At 41.5% G+C, this 14,914-nt stretch overlaps 1 protein-coding gene across 2 annotated transcripts in view; it reads left to right on the plus strand.

Moving 5' to 3' along the window:
- The window catches only part of LOC122554243 (uncharacterized), a 103,807-nt gene that overhangs the window by 47,887 nt on the left and 41,006 nt on the right, over positions 1-14,914 (plus strand). For both annotated transcript variants that reach the window (XM_087976501.1, XM_043698964.2), the window contains exons 3-5: positions 1,905-1,990; positions 7,717-7,810; positions 11,446-11,583. In XM_087976501.1, coding sequence (XP_087832627.1) covers positions 1,905-1,990; positions 7,717-7,810; positions 11,446-11,583 — 318 coding nt within the window. The remainder of the gene's footprint in view (positions 1-1,904; positions 1,991-7,716; positions 7,811-11,445; positions 11,584-14,914) is intronic.

Raw genomic sequence — 14,914 nt, forward strand, 5'->3', positions numbered from 1 at the left:
ACACATTGGACAAAAACTGACCCATCTATAGTACTTGTACTATAGTGCTCCCAGTCAATATTTGGAAAGTTGAAATCCCCCATGACAACTACCCTGTCTCTCTCACTCCTATGGAGAATCATCTTTGCTATCCTTTCCTCTACATCTCTGGAACTATTCAGAGGCCTATAGAAAACTCCCAACAGGGTGACCTCTCCTTTCCTGTTTCTAATCTCAGCCCATACTACCTCAGTAGATGAGTCCTCAAACCTCCTTTTTGCCACCGTAATACTGTCCTTGACTAACAATGCCACACCTCTCCCTCTTTTACCACCTTCCCTGTTCTTACTGAAACATCTAAATCCTGGAACCTGCAACAACCATTCCTGTCCCTGCTCTATCCATGTCTCTGAAAAGGCCACAACATTGAAGTCCCAGATACCAACCCACGCTGCAAGTTTACCCACCTCATTCTGGATGCTCCTGGCATTGAAGTAGACACAATTCATACCAACTTCTTGCCAGTGCCCTCTTGCGACCTTAAAACCTTAGATTCAGGCAACAAGTCTGGCCCAGCCACCAAAGCCTACTTTTCCCAATTAAAAAGAGAGAAAATGACTTCATTACTGTAACATTGAGAGAATTCATAGCTTTGTTAGCAAAACATGGAATGCCCTAATGATTTTGATCATTTATATCTTGTCTTTTTGAATACTTGTAACTCTAAAAGTATAATAACGGGAATTGCTCATTCTATCCAGGATCACACTTTCCAAGGAAACGGAAATATTTTTTGCCTCCAAACCATGACTTGTGGATGTACACCATATGTCCAGATATTCTCCAAGGCACTCTAAGCTGTGGATGAGTTGGTAAAAGTGGTGGCAGTGGGGGACTTGCTTTAATTGAGCTCCGTTTGCCTTGCTCAGAGCAGTAGGCTAGGGTTCACACTTTATTTGCTATCCATATATCCCTGCTGGGAAATTGGAACATGTGGGCATTAGGTATGGACAGTGTTTAGTTTTCTAAGCAATGTTCAATATTATCCAGGAGAATACAGCCAGGGAGGCACGATGGCACAGTGGTTAGCATTGCTGCCTCACAGTAGCAGGGTCCCAGGTTCGAATCCAGCCTTGGGAGACTGTCTGTGGGGAGTTTGCACATTCTCCTCATGTCTGTGTGGGCTTCCTCCGGTTTCCTCCGGAATGAATTGCCCATAGTGTTAGGTATGTTAGTCAGAGGGAAATGGGTCTGGGTGGGTTACTCGTTAGATGGTCGGGTTGGGCTGATGGGCCTGTTTCCACACTGTAGGGAATCTAATCAGCATTGTTACTGTTATTGGAAAAGAGCATTGCAACCCATGCTTCACTCCCAATGGGACTCCTGTTTCTGAGAAAGTGAAATCATCACAAAGTCAAAAAAAAATTGAATTGAACTGGAGCAATCGCTATGCTGGAATTGTTCTTCTTAGTCTAAACATCAATTTCTTTAGCACTTCTCTATCTGCCTCTGCCATTTCAAAACATTTGTTTGAATTTTTTTTCTGTCCTTGATCATTACAGTGTTTGTTGTGTCAGTGGAAACACAAACTGTCCAGTTGATTGTTTTGCTAATTTAACTTCCATTTGTAACTATAAATAACGTAATAGGTTCCTTCTTCTCTGCTCTGTCATCCTCCATTATTCACAATCCATGACGGTAGCCTCTGCTGCAGCAGTATCCTGAACCCCAGAATTGATGAGTTACAGAAGGAAGCATTTGGTCTATCATACCTGCACTGGTGTGATTTTCCCAAATGAGCTATATGACTTCTTTTTCCTAGATTTGCTAATTTAATGCCAGTTTGTACAGAATTGTTGGCAATGTTATGCAGTGTCCATTGTATTTGATTTGCCCTTAATCTCTTTATTTTTCTTTTGTTTTAGGAAGTGTCTTACTTTGTATCCTGATCATTGCTTTGATTGTATTTCTCATTAGCATGCTGGTATTTTACCTGCACAGAAAGAAACGTGTAAGTATTCTCTCTCTATTCACACGAGTAAATTTATTCTCTTGAAAGGGTAACTCATACGCCTAAAGGGATTGTGATTTGCATTACGTCATTTAATTAACTGGACAAGTATTTTGTTTGCATGAACAAGAGAACCGTTGCAGATCTTAAAGAATCTTCTTGAGTTATCGGCCTAAAGGCAGATGCTGGGCAGTTATTTTTGCGATAAATAGAGCAAACAGGTAGATCCTTGAGTTTGCCTCAACCAAAATGAGGATCGAACCTGAATGCCAATTGACAGATTAATCACAAGGGGCAGTCTAGTTTCACCCCATTATGTTTCTTACCTGCATTTCTACCAAGGGAAGTGGAAACAGCCTGGTGGTGTTGCTGCTAGGCTGGTAGTCCAGGAACCTGGGAAATATTGTGCGGACTTGACTTCAAATCCTGATGAACCCGAAACGTCGATTTTCCTGCTCCTCGGATACTGCCTGACCTGCTGTGTTTTTCCAGCGCCACTCTAATCTAAACTCTGGTATCCAGCATCTGCCGTCCTCAGTTTTGCCTTCAAATCCCACCGCGTCAGGCGATGGAGTTTGAAACTTTAAAAATATCTGGAAATGAGAGTCTAATGATGGCCTTGCAGCCATTGACATAAAATCCAAGAAATGCGTTAATAGGACGAACTTAAAGGCTTTGTATCTTAATGCACGAAGCATTTCGAATAAGACAGAAAAAACGGAAGGTGCATGTCGAGGGAAATGAATACAATCTTATAGCCATTACAGAAACATTATTAAAAGCAGATCAAAACTGGGAAGTTAACATTCAGGGTTATTTGACCTTTTGGAGAGATGGGAGGGCTGGAAGAGGTGGTGGATAGCACTGTGTATGAGAAATGAAATGAGAACAGTTGTGAGAGATGATTTAAGCTCAGGTGGTGTGGATTTCATTCAGGCAGAGGGAACAAAACAGCAAGGGAATAAAGAAATTGGTAGGAGCAGTGTATAGATTCTCAAACAGTAGTCACGCTGTAGGAAAGGCTATAAACCAACAAATAACAGGAGCATGTAAAAATAAAGCAGCAATGATTATAGGTCGCTTTAATCTTCATATTAATTGGGTCAAGCAAATGGGAAAGGATGACTATGACAAGAATTCACAGTATAAATTATGGATAATTTCCCAGAGCCTCTATGTTATGGAGCCAACTAGGGAGTAGGCGTTCATGGACCTAAAATGGGGAACAAGGCAGGTTTAAGAAATGACCCCCAAGCGAAAGAGCCCATAATATGTAATTTAATATTCAATTTGAGAGTGAGAAACTTGGGTAGAAACAACTATGTCTAACTTAAATAAAGGGAATTGCAATGAAATGAGGACAGCGTTGGGTTAAGTGAAAAGCACAAGTAGACTAGCAAGAGTGACAGTCGGCAAGCAATGCCAATATTTAAGGAGGCAACCCGTGACTTTCGGCAAAAATATGTCCGGTAAGGAGAAAAGATTGTAAGAGAGGGATGAACTAACCAAAGCTGGCTCAGGTAGATTAGAAGAATATTAAGCTAAAAGAAGAAGCATATAAGGATGTAAAAATCATAGCCTGGAAGATTGGGAAAAATTAAGAATCCAGAAAAGGAGGAATAAAAACATAACTAAGACAGAGAAAATAAGCTGCAAGTGTAAACTAACAAGGAATATAAAAATATTAACAGTAAGCGCTTCTTTATAAGCGTTTAATATAAGGGCTTATTGTAAGCACCAGGGACCCAGGTTTGATCCCAGCCTTGAGTGGGTTTCCTCTGGTTTCCTCCCACAGTCCAAAGATGTCCAGGTTAGGTGAATTGGCCATAATGTTCAGGGATGTGTAGAGTAGGTGCATTTGTCACGGGTAAATATAGGAGAATGGGTGTGGAGGGTTGGTGAGTACTTGTTGGGCCAAAGGGCCAGTTTCCACACTGTAAGGATTCTATGATCTTGACTGTATTCTATGATCTAATGGAGTGTTGGCCCTTATTTCAAGGGGGATGGATAATAAAAAAAAGAAAAGTCTTACTGTAACTATACAAGGTAATGGTGGGACTACATCTGGAGTCCATTGATGTAGTCTCACCATTACCTTGTATAGCTACAGAACGATTAGTAGTTTGGACCCCTTATTTAAACGTTGATAACATATCATTGCAGGTAGTTCAAAGAAAGTTAACAAAGATGATCTTAGGTATTGAGGAATTGCTTTGTGTGCAAGGGCTCCACAGGTTGGGACTCTACTAACCGGAGTTGAAAAGGCTGAGAAGTAATCTCATCGAAACATATAGAAATCTCAAGATGCTTCACAGAGTAAATGCTGAGAGGATAATTCCTGTCTCGGAGAGTCTAGGGCCAGAGTACACAGTCTCAGAATATAGGGTCACCAATTTAAGACTGAGATGAGGAGTCCCAGGAATAATTGCATAATGAATGAGGGTGTAATTTGTGAAACATTATACTTCCTTAATATTTACTATGTCACACGTCTCAGTTTCAGACAGCCATGACTAATGAATGGTTGCCTTTGTATCATGAAGAACTATTCCTGGAATCAAATGAATGATGTCATATTCCTGGCTCTGTTAAATGAGCAATTTCCTAAGTTCTCACCCTTCCAATTTTCAATGATGACAAAACACCAGCATGCTGATCACATCCCAGAGGAGCATGTGTGTGTCAGGATACGAGATGTCTCTTTCCCAAGGAGCATAGAAAACATCATCCCAGGCCACTATTGTCACTCTGCTCAAATGTCACATCTAGATGAAAAGCAGGGCTTACAGAGGGAAAGACACAAGGTCTCTATGTACCAAAATGCCCTCGTAATGCAGGAAGGTAATTGTGGCTAAGGAGGAGCTATAAGTGAAGGAAAGTATAAAAAGGGAGAAATAGAATTCGTTTTCTTGTGATAAATTTCTCAATCCAACCTCCTGCTCAGATTTGTTCAGATCATACGTGACACATATTGGCTAGTTCAGGGAACTACAACATTTAATTCTGATCCTTTCAATGTAGGTCTCAGAATAAGCAAAATGAGGAAAGATATGACACCTCAAGTTTAGATCCAGGTTTATATAAACTTCTTCTTATCCTCTGAGGAAATTGAAGTCAATAAGTTTTAAAAGTATAGAAATTTTTTTAGATTAGATTACTTACAGTGTGGAAACAGGCCCTTCGGCCCAACAAGTCCACACCGACCCTCCGAAGAGCAACCCACCCCCATACATTTACCCCTTCACCTAACACTATGGACAATTTAGCAAGGCCAATTCACCCAACCTGCACCTCTTTAGACTGTGGGAGGAAACCGGAGCCCCCAGAGGAAACTCACGCAGACACGGGGAGAATGTGCAAACTCCACACAGACAGTTGCCCGAGGCAGGGATTTGAACCCGAGTCTCTGGCGCTGTGAGGCAGCAGTGCTAACCACTGTGCCACCGTGCCGCCCAAATTTGCTTTGAAATGCTTTGGAATTCAAACATTATAAAAGAAAAAAATTGCATTTGTATAACACCATACATGATGCGACAATACTTTTGAAGTGTGGTCACTATTATAATGTTGGGAAACTTGGGGGGTTGGTTTGCAATGAACAGCCTAATAGAACTGTGTGACCACTTTGTGGAACACCTACATTCTGCCTATAAAAGTGATCCCAAGCTCCCAGTTACCTGCCATTTCAAGACACCACCATGTTTCCTGGCCACCAACCCTGTCTTGGGCCTGCTGGAGTGCTCCAGCAAGGGTAGTTCAAACTGAAAGAACTGCATCTCATCTTCCACCAGGGAGACAGTGCAGCTTTCAGGACTCAATTTTGGAGTTTGAACACCAGCTTCCAAGTCCTTTACCCATCCCCACACCTCATATCCTGCCATGACACATATTGCTTTCAGTATAGTCAATCCATTTTCACCTCGTTGTGTGCATTATCAGCTTTTCTTCTTCCATGGCTTATTATCAACTATCAGTTTGTCTGTGATTTAGTTTGGTTGAAGAACACAGAGACAATATGAAATTAAAGGTGAATTCTAAAGAGATGTACAAGAACAGATGGGTTTAGGGGTATATGTGCATACCAATCATAATCTTCTTGAACAGCTTCAAAATAGGCTGAAGGGACTGCTCCTAGTCATAGAGTCATAGAGATGTGCAGCACAGAAACAGACCCTGAAGTCCAACTTGTCCATGCCAACCAGATATCCCAACCTAATCTAGTCCCATTTGCCAGCACTTGGCCTATATCCCTCTAAACCCTTCCTATTCATATTCCCATCCAGGTGCCTTTTAAATGTTGTAGTTGTAGCAGCTGGGTGGCAGCTGTAAGGCAGCAGGGTGGCACGGTGGCTCAGTGGTTAGCAATGCTACCTCACAGCGCCAGGTACCCAGGAACAATCCTAGCCTCAGGTGACTGTCTGTGTGGAGTTTACATGTTCTCCCAGTGTCTGAGCAGGTCTCCTCCAGGTGCTCTGGTTCCTCCCCCCCTCCCCCCCAGCCGAAAGGTGTGCAGGTCAGGTGAATTGGCCATGCTAAATTGCCCATAGTGTTAGGTGCATTAGTCAGGGGTAAATACTGGGTAGGGGGATGAGTTACTTTTCAGTGGGACGGTGTGAACTTGTTGGGCTGAAGGGCCTGTTTCCATACTGTAGAGAATCCAATACTAAAAAAATCTAACCAGCCTCCACCACTTCCTCTGGCAGCTCATTCCATGCACGCACCACCCTCTGTGTGAAAAGGTTGCCCTTTAGGTCCCTTTTATATTTTTCTCCTCTCACCCTAAACCTATGCCCTCTAGTTCGGGACTCCCCCATCCCATGGAAAATACTTTGCTTATTTCCCCTATCAATGCCCCTTATGATTTTATAAACCTCTATAAGGTCACCCCTCAACCTCTGACGCTCCAGGGAAAACAGCCTCAGGTTCTCTCTCAAATCCTCCAACCCTGGCAACATCCTTGTAAATCTTTTCTGAACCCTTTCAAGTTTCACAACATCCGTCCTATAGGAGGGAGACCAGAATTGCACACAATATTCCAAAAGTGGCCTAGCCAAAGTCCTGCACAGCCGCAACATGACCTCCCAACTCCTATACTCAATGCTATTCCTGTTTCTAAAGATCTTATGATTTAAAATAATTGCAAAAGAACAGGAAGCAATTTATTTAAAGGATGATTTACAAGCTTGTGGGCAGAACACTGGCATGAGTCTAATTGCTTAGCTTTTTCAATGAACCGTCAACCCTTCTGTGGTCCAAATGGAAACTTTGTGTGCTTGTGATTGTTGATACATTTTGCGTAGAATCAAAGCTTATGAGTCCTCACTGTATGCACGGAAAGACACCGGCAAACAGAGAAATCTGATATAGCTCAACTCTGAATTTCCACAGGGGATTTACCTACCTGATATGTGTGATATTTGATAACGATTATCTGTACTGTAAGTGTCACTTCTGATGGGATTGAACACATTGTAGAAATTTCAGTTCTCTTAAATTCTGTTTGTCATTCTTTGACAGGAATATTCTTGATGGTTTGAAAATTAACATGGCATTACTAACATCAATGTTAGTGATTATTTGGACCTAACAGTGCACTAAAATAATTGGCAAGATCCTCTGGGAAATGTTTTAAATTATATACCTGATAATAGGCTTGTCTTATTCGAGTCTGTATTGACAATGATAAGACTGGCACTGACATTATTATTTTACTTTGCGTTTTGCAGAGATATTCCTTTGACCTCTTCCACAAAACTGCTGAAGACGCTGACATTCCCTTGAGTGGTCCAATTAGCCGAGGTGCCTTTGAAGTATTTCCAGGTATCTCAATGAACCTTATGTCAGTTTTACAAAGGATTATTTTGAGCATAGGCCTCTCACGTTTCTGATGTTTCAATACCAAGTTCCCAATGTTTGTAAAAGATGATTTTTCCTGCTTGGTTTTGTAACCTTCAAACGGTGGTCTTTCTCAAGGGGAGGAGCTGAATATTTATAAGTTACTGCCAATCTAGAGAAAACCTCTCTGGATAATTAGCCTCCTAGTTGCTTCAGCTTGCGCCAAATTAAACAACCTGCCACAAGGAGAATTTGGTGCAGTGCCTAGCAAGGAGTGAGCCAGGTTATGAGGATGTGGGACAATTAATGAATAAATGCAAAGCATTGCATAGACGTCATTCCCAATTATTGGGTCAAAAGACAGGACTCTGTGCAGTGAGGCTGGGGTTGAGACTGTTTGAGATTGGCACTTTAGCCAAGCTAAGAAGTCTATTGGATAGTAAATTAGTTTGTTAAATACTATTCATTTTAAGAGATGAATTATTCATTCCTCTCTTAATTGTTAAAGCCCTATTTACTTCTGGTAAATAGACATATGCCATTTTGATTAGTAATTATGTTATTCCACAAATCAAAATCTACTTGCCAATCAATGACTTGGCCACACTTAATATGGACTGGGGCCAAATGGCCCCGATTCTTGGTGAGAGTGGTGTAGTAATTTTAAACATCATTCTCAACAATGTATATTGTGCTATCCATAGTGAGGCTGAAATGCACTCACCAAATGAAAATATGTGAAAAGAACAGAATTGTTATCGTGGGCAATTTTAATTTCTGCAGTCCTAAATGAGACTCCCTTAGTGTCAAGATTAGAGTGGTGCTGGAAAAGCACAGCAGGTCAGGCAGCATCCAAGGAGCAGGAAAATCGACGTTTCGGGCAAAAACCCTTCATCAGGAATGAGGGACTTCCTTAGGGCCAGGGCTCAGGTGGGGCAGAATTTGTTCGGTGCATCCAGGAGGGTTCCTGAAACAATGTGCAGATGGTCCAATTAGGGAAGGGTTTGTACTAGACCTTGTGTTGGGAAATGAGCCTGGCCAGGCGATTGACATTTCAGTGGGGAGCATTTTGGGAACAGTGATCATAATTCCATACGTTTTAAGGTAGTGATGGATAACGCCAACACTGGTCCGCAAGTGAAAGTGCTAAATTAAGGGAAGACTAATTACAAAAGTATGAGGCAGTATTGTGTGGATAAACTGAATTGTCAAGCATCTCTGAATATAGAATTCATTCATTACACGTCTAATCTATTTCAATATTTAATGCCATGTAATGTAGTACCAAGTTACACAATTAAACAGTGATTTTCTTTCATGAAATCAAGTAGGTAAATACACCTGTCTGATTCGCATTATATTTAAAGTATCATCAGACATCTAAAGTGTTGACTGAACAACGATTTTATTTCTCAAACAATTTGAACTTCCTTTCCCTTTCTTTTTTTTTCACAATTTAGCAAATAGCCTCAACAGAGTCTCATTAAATCATACTTAATATCTCTGAGCAAGATTTTCAGTTTGGCATCAAAACTCAGATCATTCAGCTTCGCAATTTTGAAGCCATAGTCAAAGGGACTGTTCTAAAGATTGTCGGGATCAATATGAGACAATTTTGTGTTGGCACTCCCTATTCTCTCACTGCCAAAATCTTAGAAACCGCATAAACAATGAATATAACACTGGGACCTTTTCATTTCCTTCACCAAAGTTACAATGAAGGTTTGGCAGAGGATATGTAGTAGTTGGTGTGTAGGTAGAAGTCAGGCAAGGAGTTAAACAGAAGATCTACTTTACAGCTTTAATTTAGAGATACAGTCATTTAAAAGCTGCACCTGCCGTGCAAGACTGAGTGCTGAATGAAGCATGTTGGTAAAGTGAGATGTTTGCTGAAAATGTGTTGCTGGAAAAGCGCAGCAGGTCAGGCAGCATCCAAGGAGCAGGAGAATTGACGTTTCGGGCATGAGCCCTTCTTCAAGAAACTGAAGAAGGGCTCATGCCCGAAACGTCGATTTTCCTGCTCCTTGGATGCTGCCTGACCTGCTGCGCTTTTCCAGCAACACATTTTCAGCTCTGATCTCCAGCATCTGCAGACCTCACTTTCTCCTCAAAGTGAGATGTTTGACAGACACATCAAACACAGGCAAGAAAGCAATTACAGTTGTTCACTTTTGTTACTTTGTTCACCTCAGCACTCAAAAAGCGATTCTCATCTAGATTAGATTATGATTAGATTCCCTACAGTGTGGAAACAGGCCCTTCGGCCCAACATGTCCATACCGACCCTCTGAAGAGTAACCCACCCAGACCCATTTCCCTCTGACTAATGCACTTCACACTATGGACAATTTAGCCTGGCCAATTCCCCTAACCTGCACATCTTTTTGGATTGTGAGAGGAAACCGGAGCACCCGGTTGTTCAGCCTTCATTGTTGCACCAAGCCACATACAGTTGAATCCTTATTGTGAAACTAAATTAATGCACCGCACTGGGAATTGGTTGCAAAGTGAATGCCCTCACCATTCTATTTTCAGTAAAAGTTAGCAGTTAGAAATTTCAGCCCATTGAATCACTGGCCTGAAATTCCCATGGTGGGGAGAACATAATCTAATTTCTAAGTAGCAGGTCCCCCCCAAAAAAGGAGACTATCTTCTGGTTCTGCAGAGGTCCCAAGTGTCTAGGCCAGTCCTTTAAATGTTGCTCCTTCTTGCAATCCTTTACTTTTTGCGTCTGGGCGAGTGGTGATCACCAGGAAATACTAACAGGAAAAGGCAAGGTAGATAAAGATAAACTATTTCCACTGGTTGGGGATTCTGGAACTATGGTTGTAGTCTCAAAACTAGAGCCGAACTGTTCAGGAGAGATGTTAGGAAGCACGACTCTACACAAAGGGTAGTAGATGTTTGGAGTTCTCTTCCGCTAATGGCAGTCGGTGTTAGTTTTAAATCTGAAGTAGATACATTTTTTTTAAGCAAGTGTATTAAAGGATATGAGCCAAAGGCAGGTGCATGGAGTTAGGCCACAGATCAGCCAGAATGGCGGAAAAGGCTCAAATAGAATGGCCTAATCCTGTTCCTGTGTGAAAGAAAATTTACATTCTTGAAAAGCCTCAGTTGAAATCACTCTAGACTCCCTTTTAATTAGCATAAAGGCCCCACAACTTAGTACAAGGAATTGAACCCCAAAGAAATTTCTAGCGAATAAACAAAAACAAGTAAAGAGAATTTGCTTTTTTGCCGGTTGGAATTTTTAAAGAGTTCAACTCGAGGTTAAAAAAAGTGAATTCGCTTGGATTGAGGAGGGCACTAACAACGTGCTCTTGCAGATTTTGACAGATCATATCACCACCGCAAAGGTCTCCTCCTTGCATTTCAAGTGCGATCCAGCCAGGATGAGGTCAGGTGGGATTTCCCACCTTCAGTTGCACCGGCAAAGTGGGTCCAAGGAATTTCTAGACTTGTGTCTCCCTTTTGTGTCCATTGTTTTCCATTTCTTCACCTGCCAAGCCCATGATTTCTACCTTCTAATTTGATGCTCGAGAAACGGAAGAATGCTTGTAGATACAGAACAATCCAGGCTCATATCTCCATTTGTCATCAAGTTTTTTTTATATTTCCAGACAAAGAAGACAACACTGAAGTTAAGGTGAACCAAGACATGGACAATCACGATAAGATTCCAGCAGACATCTTGAACCTGCCTGAGGAAGTAAATGAAAAACAAAGCAACTGTGAAAATGAAATAAACCACAGCCCAGGTAAATACCATTGGACATTATGAATAGGATTATCATTTATGCTGATTGATAGAACCATGTATGATGTTCAACACCAGTTCAGAAAATGAAATGTATTTAATCATCAACTCTGCAAGTGGAAATGATTATACCATTCTGGTTGTTTCTTGTTTTCTGTCATTTTTATCTGAAGTCTATTTGTACCACCTCTGAGGTATCTGCTAATGTTACAACAATCAGGAGAATCCCTGTGGAATTTCTAGCCCCATATTTATTGAATATGGAACAATTTGCAACCTCTTTTGGTGTCCTGAATGAAGGAACATTGTGCATGACGGCCAAATTAGTTAATGGTACAAATAAAGATGGGAAAGGGCAACATGGTGGCTCAGTGGTTAGCACTGTAGCCTCACAGCACCAGGGACACAGGTTAGATTCCACCCTTAGTTGACAGTCTTTGTGGAGTTTACACATTCTCCTTGTGTCTGCTTGGGTTTCTGCTCGGTGCTCTGGTCTCCTTCCACAGTCTAAAGATGTGTAGGTTTGGTGGATTGGCCATGCTAAATTGCCCATAGTGTTCAGGGAGGTGCAGACTAGATGGATTAGTCGTGGGAAATACTGGGTTACACTGCTACGACATGGGGTAAACCTCTGCTTAATTTAAAATCAACAACATAGAAAAGATTTATCCTGTGCAGTAATCTGTAAAGACTTGAGTGGCCAAGAACTATGCAAAGTAAAATTTAACAACTTTATTGCTAAAGGTATAACAGAGAATAATTAACTAACCACTATTTACAATTTCTTTGCCTAATCTATCTTTTACCTTCCCTTCTATAATATTAGTCTGATTAAACTCCCAATTAAGATTTACAAAACAACACTTCTTATCTCAAAACCAGGCAGCTGTAGGTTCTTTTATTCGGATCTCCCCTGTGCCTTCTTTTCTCCTTGTCAGGAATTTCTGCGTCACAAGTTACTGATCGAAAAGGGACTTTTAAGAGAGTTTTTTTTAAGCAGTCTGTTACATGCTAGGATTGGCAGTTCTCCCCTCAAATATTCAATTTGGCCCAGTCTTATACCCCAGACCATCGGATTGTGTCATTGGCTTTTAAGATTCCCAATATCCTCAATTCAAACTTGATTGGAAATTGGTATTTTTTCGGGGTATAATTTAAAATGATTGGACGAATTCAAATTTGTTTTTGTCTCCAAAGTTGTTCAACTCAGTGTTACATTGTTTCCTCAGTTAGAAGACTTGGTGCTGTGTCCGGTAGTTCTGCTGTTTTTAACTCTCTTCAAGGTACACCCACATCTTCATAATAACAGAGATAGAGTAGGGGGATGGTCTTTTAGAGTCATAGAGATGTACAACATGGAAACAGACCCTTCAGTCCAACCCATCCATGCCGACCAGATATCCCAACCCAATCTAGTCCCACCTGCCAGCACCCGGTACATATCCCTCCAAACCCTTCCTATTCATATACTCATCCAAATGCCTCTTAAATGTTGCAATTGTACCAGCCTCCATCACTTCCTCTGGCAGCTCAGTCCATACACATATCACACTCTGTGTGAAACAGTTGCCCCTTAGGTCTCTTTTATATCTTTCCTCTCTCACCTTAAACCTATGTCCTCTATATCTGTACTCCCCAGCCCCAGGGAAAAGACTTTGCCTATTTACCCTATCCATGCCCCTCATAAATCTCTATAAGGTCACCCCTCAGCCTCCAACCCTCCAGGGAAAACAGCTCCAGCCTGTTCAGCCTCTCCCTATAGCTCAAATCCTCCAACCCTGGCAACATTCTTGTAAATCTTTTCTGAACCCGTTCAAGTTTCACAACATCTTTCCGATAGGAAGGAGACCAGAATTGCTCCCAATATTCCAACAGTGGCCTAACCAATGTCATGTACAGCCGTAACATGACCTCCCAACTCCTGTACTCAATACTCTGACCAATAAAGGAAAGCATACCAAACGCCCTCTTCACTATCCTATCCATCTGCGACTCCACTTTCATGGAGCTGTGAACCTGCACTCCAAGGTCTCTTTGCTCAGCAACACTCCCAAGGACCTTATCATTAAGTGTATAAGTCCTGCTAAGATTTGCTTTCTCAAAATGCAGCACCTCACATTTATTGGAATTAAACTCCATCTGCCACTTCTCAGCCCGTTGGCCCATCTGATCAAGATCCTGTTGTAATCTGAGGTAACCCTCTTCACTGTCCACTTTGGAGGTCCAGTGTAGACTTGATGGTCTGAATGGACTGCTTCCACACTGTAGGGATTCTATAATTCTGTGAAAGTACGCTATAGGGGAGACACAAAATGATATATAGTGTTGGTTATTACATGTCACTGCTGGGAGTCCTTTTGGTAGTGGGGTATGTAAAAACGGTAGGCTGTCCAACCCAATAGTTAAGGTTTAATTGATCTTATTAAAAGTTAGCATTGGTAGGCAGGTGGCTGCAGATGGCTGATATTGTTTTGCAAGTTTATAACAATGTACACTCTTCAGAAGGTGATCATTATGCATGACTTCTTCCCTGCTTGAAACTTAAGAATCAAGTCCATTTCCCTGAGGTAGCCCTTCCTGTTACATGCCTACATTCAACAATCCACTTGGGCCTTTATCCTTCATTGCAACCTCCAGTATGGTGTTCTGATACCACTGGAACTGAGCTGCCAGCCATTCTAATTAACTGAATGGCTCATACAACTGCTGACAGGCAGAAGTCTCACTATCCACTAAGTGAGCCCACTAAATGAGCCCATGCGCAGCACATTGTGGCTGTGGACAGGCTGCCTCAGAGTCTGTGAGTTGACTAGAGTGAGTTTCCTCCAGGTGTGTGCCATGCATTGGCATTCATTCACAAATGGAGTATTTTTACTTGTGCTGATAAATAGAATCATCATGTAGGAAGTTCAATGTCAGTTCAGAAAATTAAATGTACCTTAATAATCATCTCTGCGTGTGGAAATGATTATATTCTTCTGGTACCCTTATCCTTCTATAGTTTGGGAAAACAGGAGGTTATCCGCTGTGGGAGGAAGAATAGAAAGCCAAAATATGAACATAAATCAGCGAGAGAGGTTAGTGTGGCAGAATGGTCTGGGTGACCTCTAACAACGAATCATCAAAACCTAGCGTACAGGTACAGCAATTAATATAGAAAGCAATTGGAATGTTGGTTCATATTGCAAAAGAGATGGAGAATAAAAACAGGAAAGTCTAATGTACAGAGGGTTGGTCAGAGCACAATACTGATCAATCCAGAATAAGAATAATCAACTGGCAGACAGCGAGGTTGACTGGCACAAGAACAGAGCTAAGCTGGGCTGGGTTGG

The sequence above is a fragment of the Chiloscyllium plagiosum genome, unplaced genomic scaffold, assembly GCF_037043375.1.
Source record: "Chiloscyllium plagiosum isolate Xiang-an unplaced genomic scaffold, Cpla_swu_hap1 HiC_scaffold_1, whole genome shotgun sequence".
Classification (NCBI taxonomy): Eukaryota; Metazoa; Chordata; class Chondrichthyes; order Orectolobiformes; family Hemiscylliidae; genus Chiloscyllium; species Chiloscyllium plagiosum.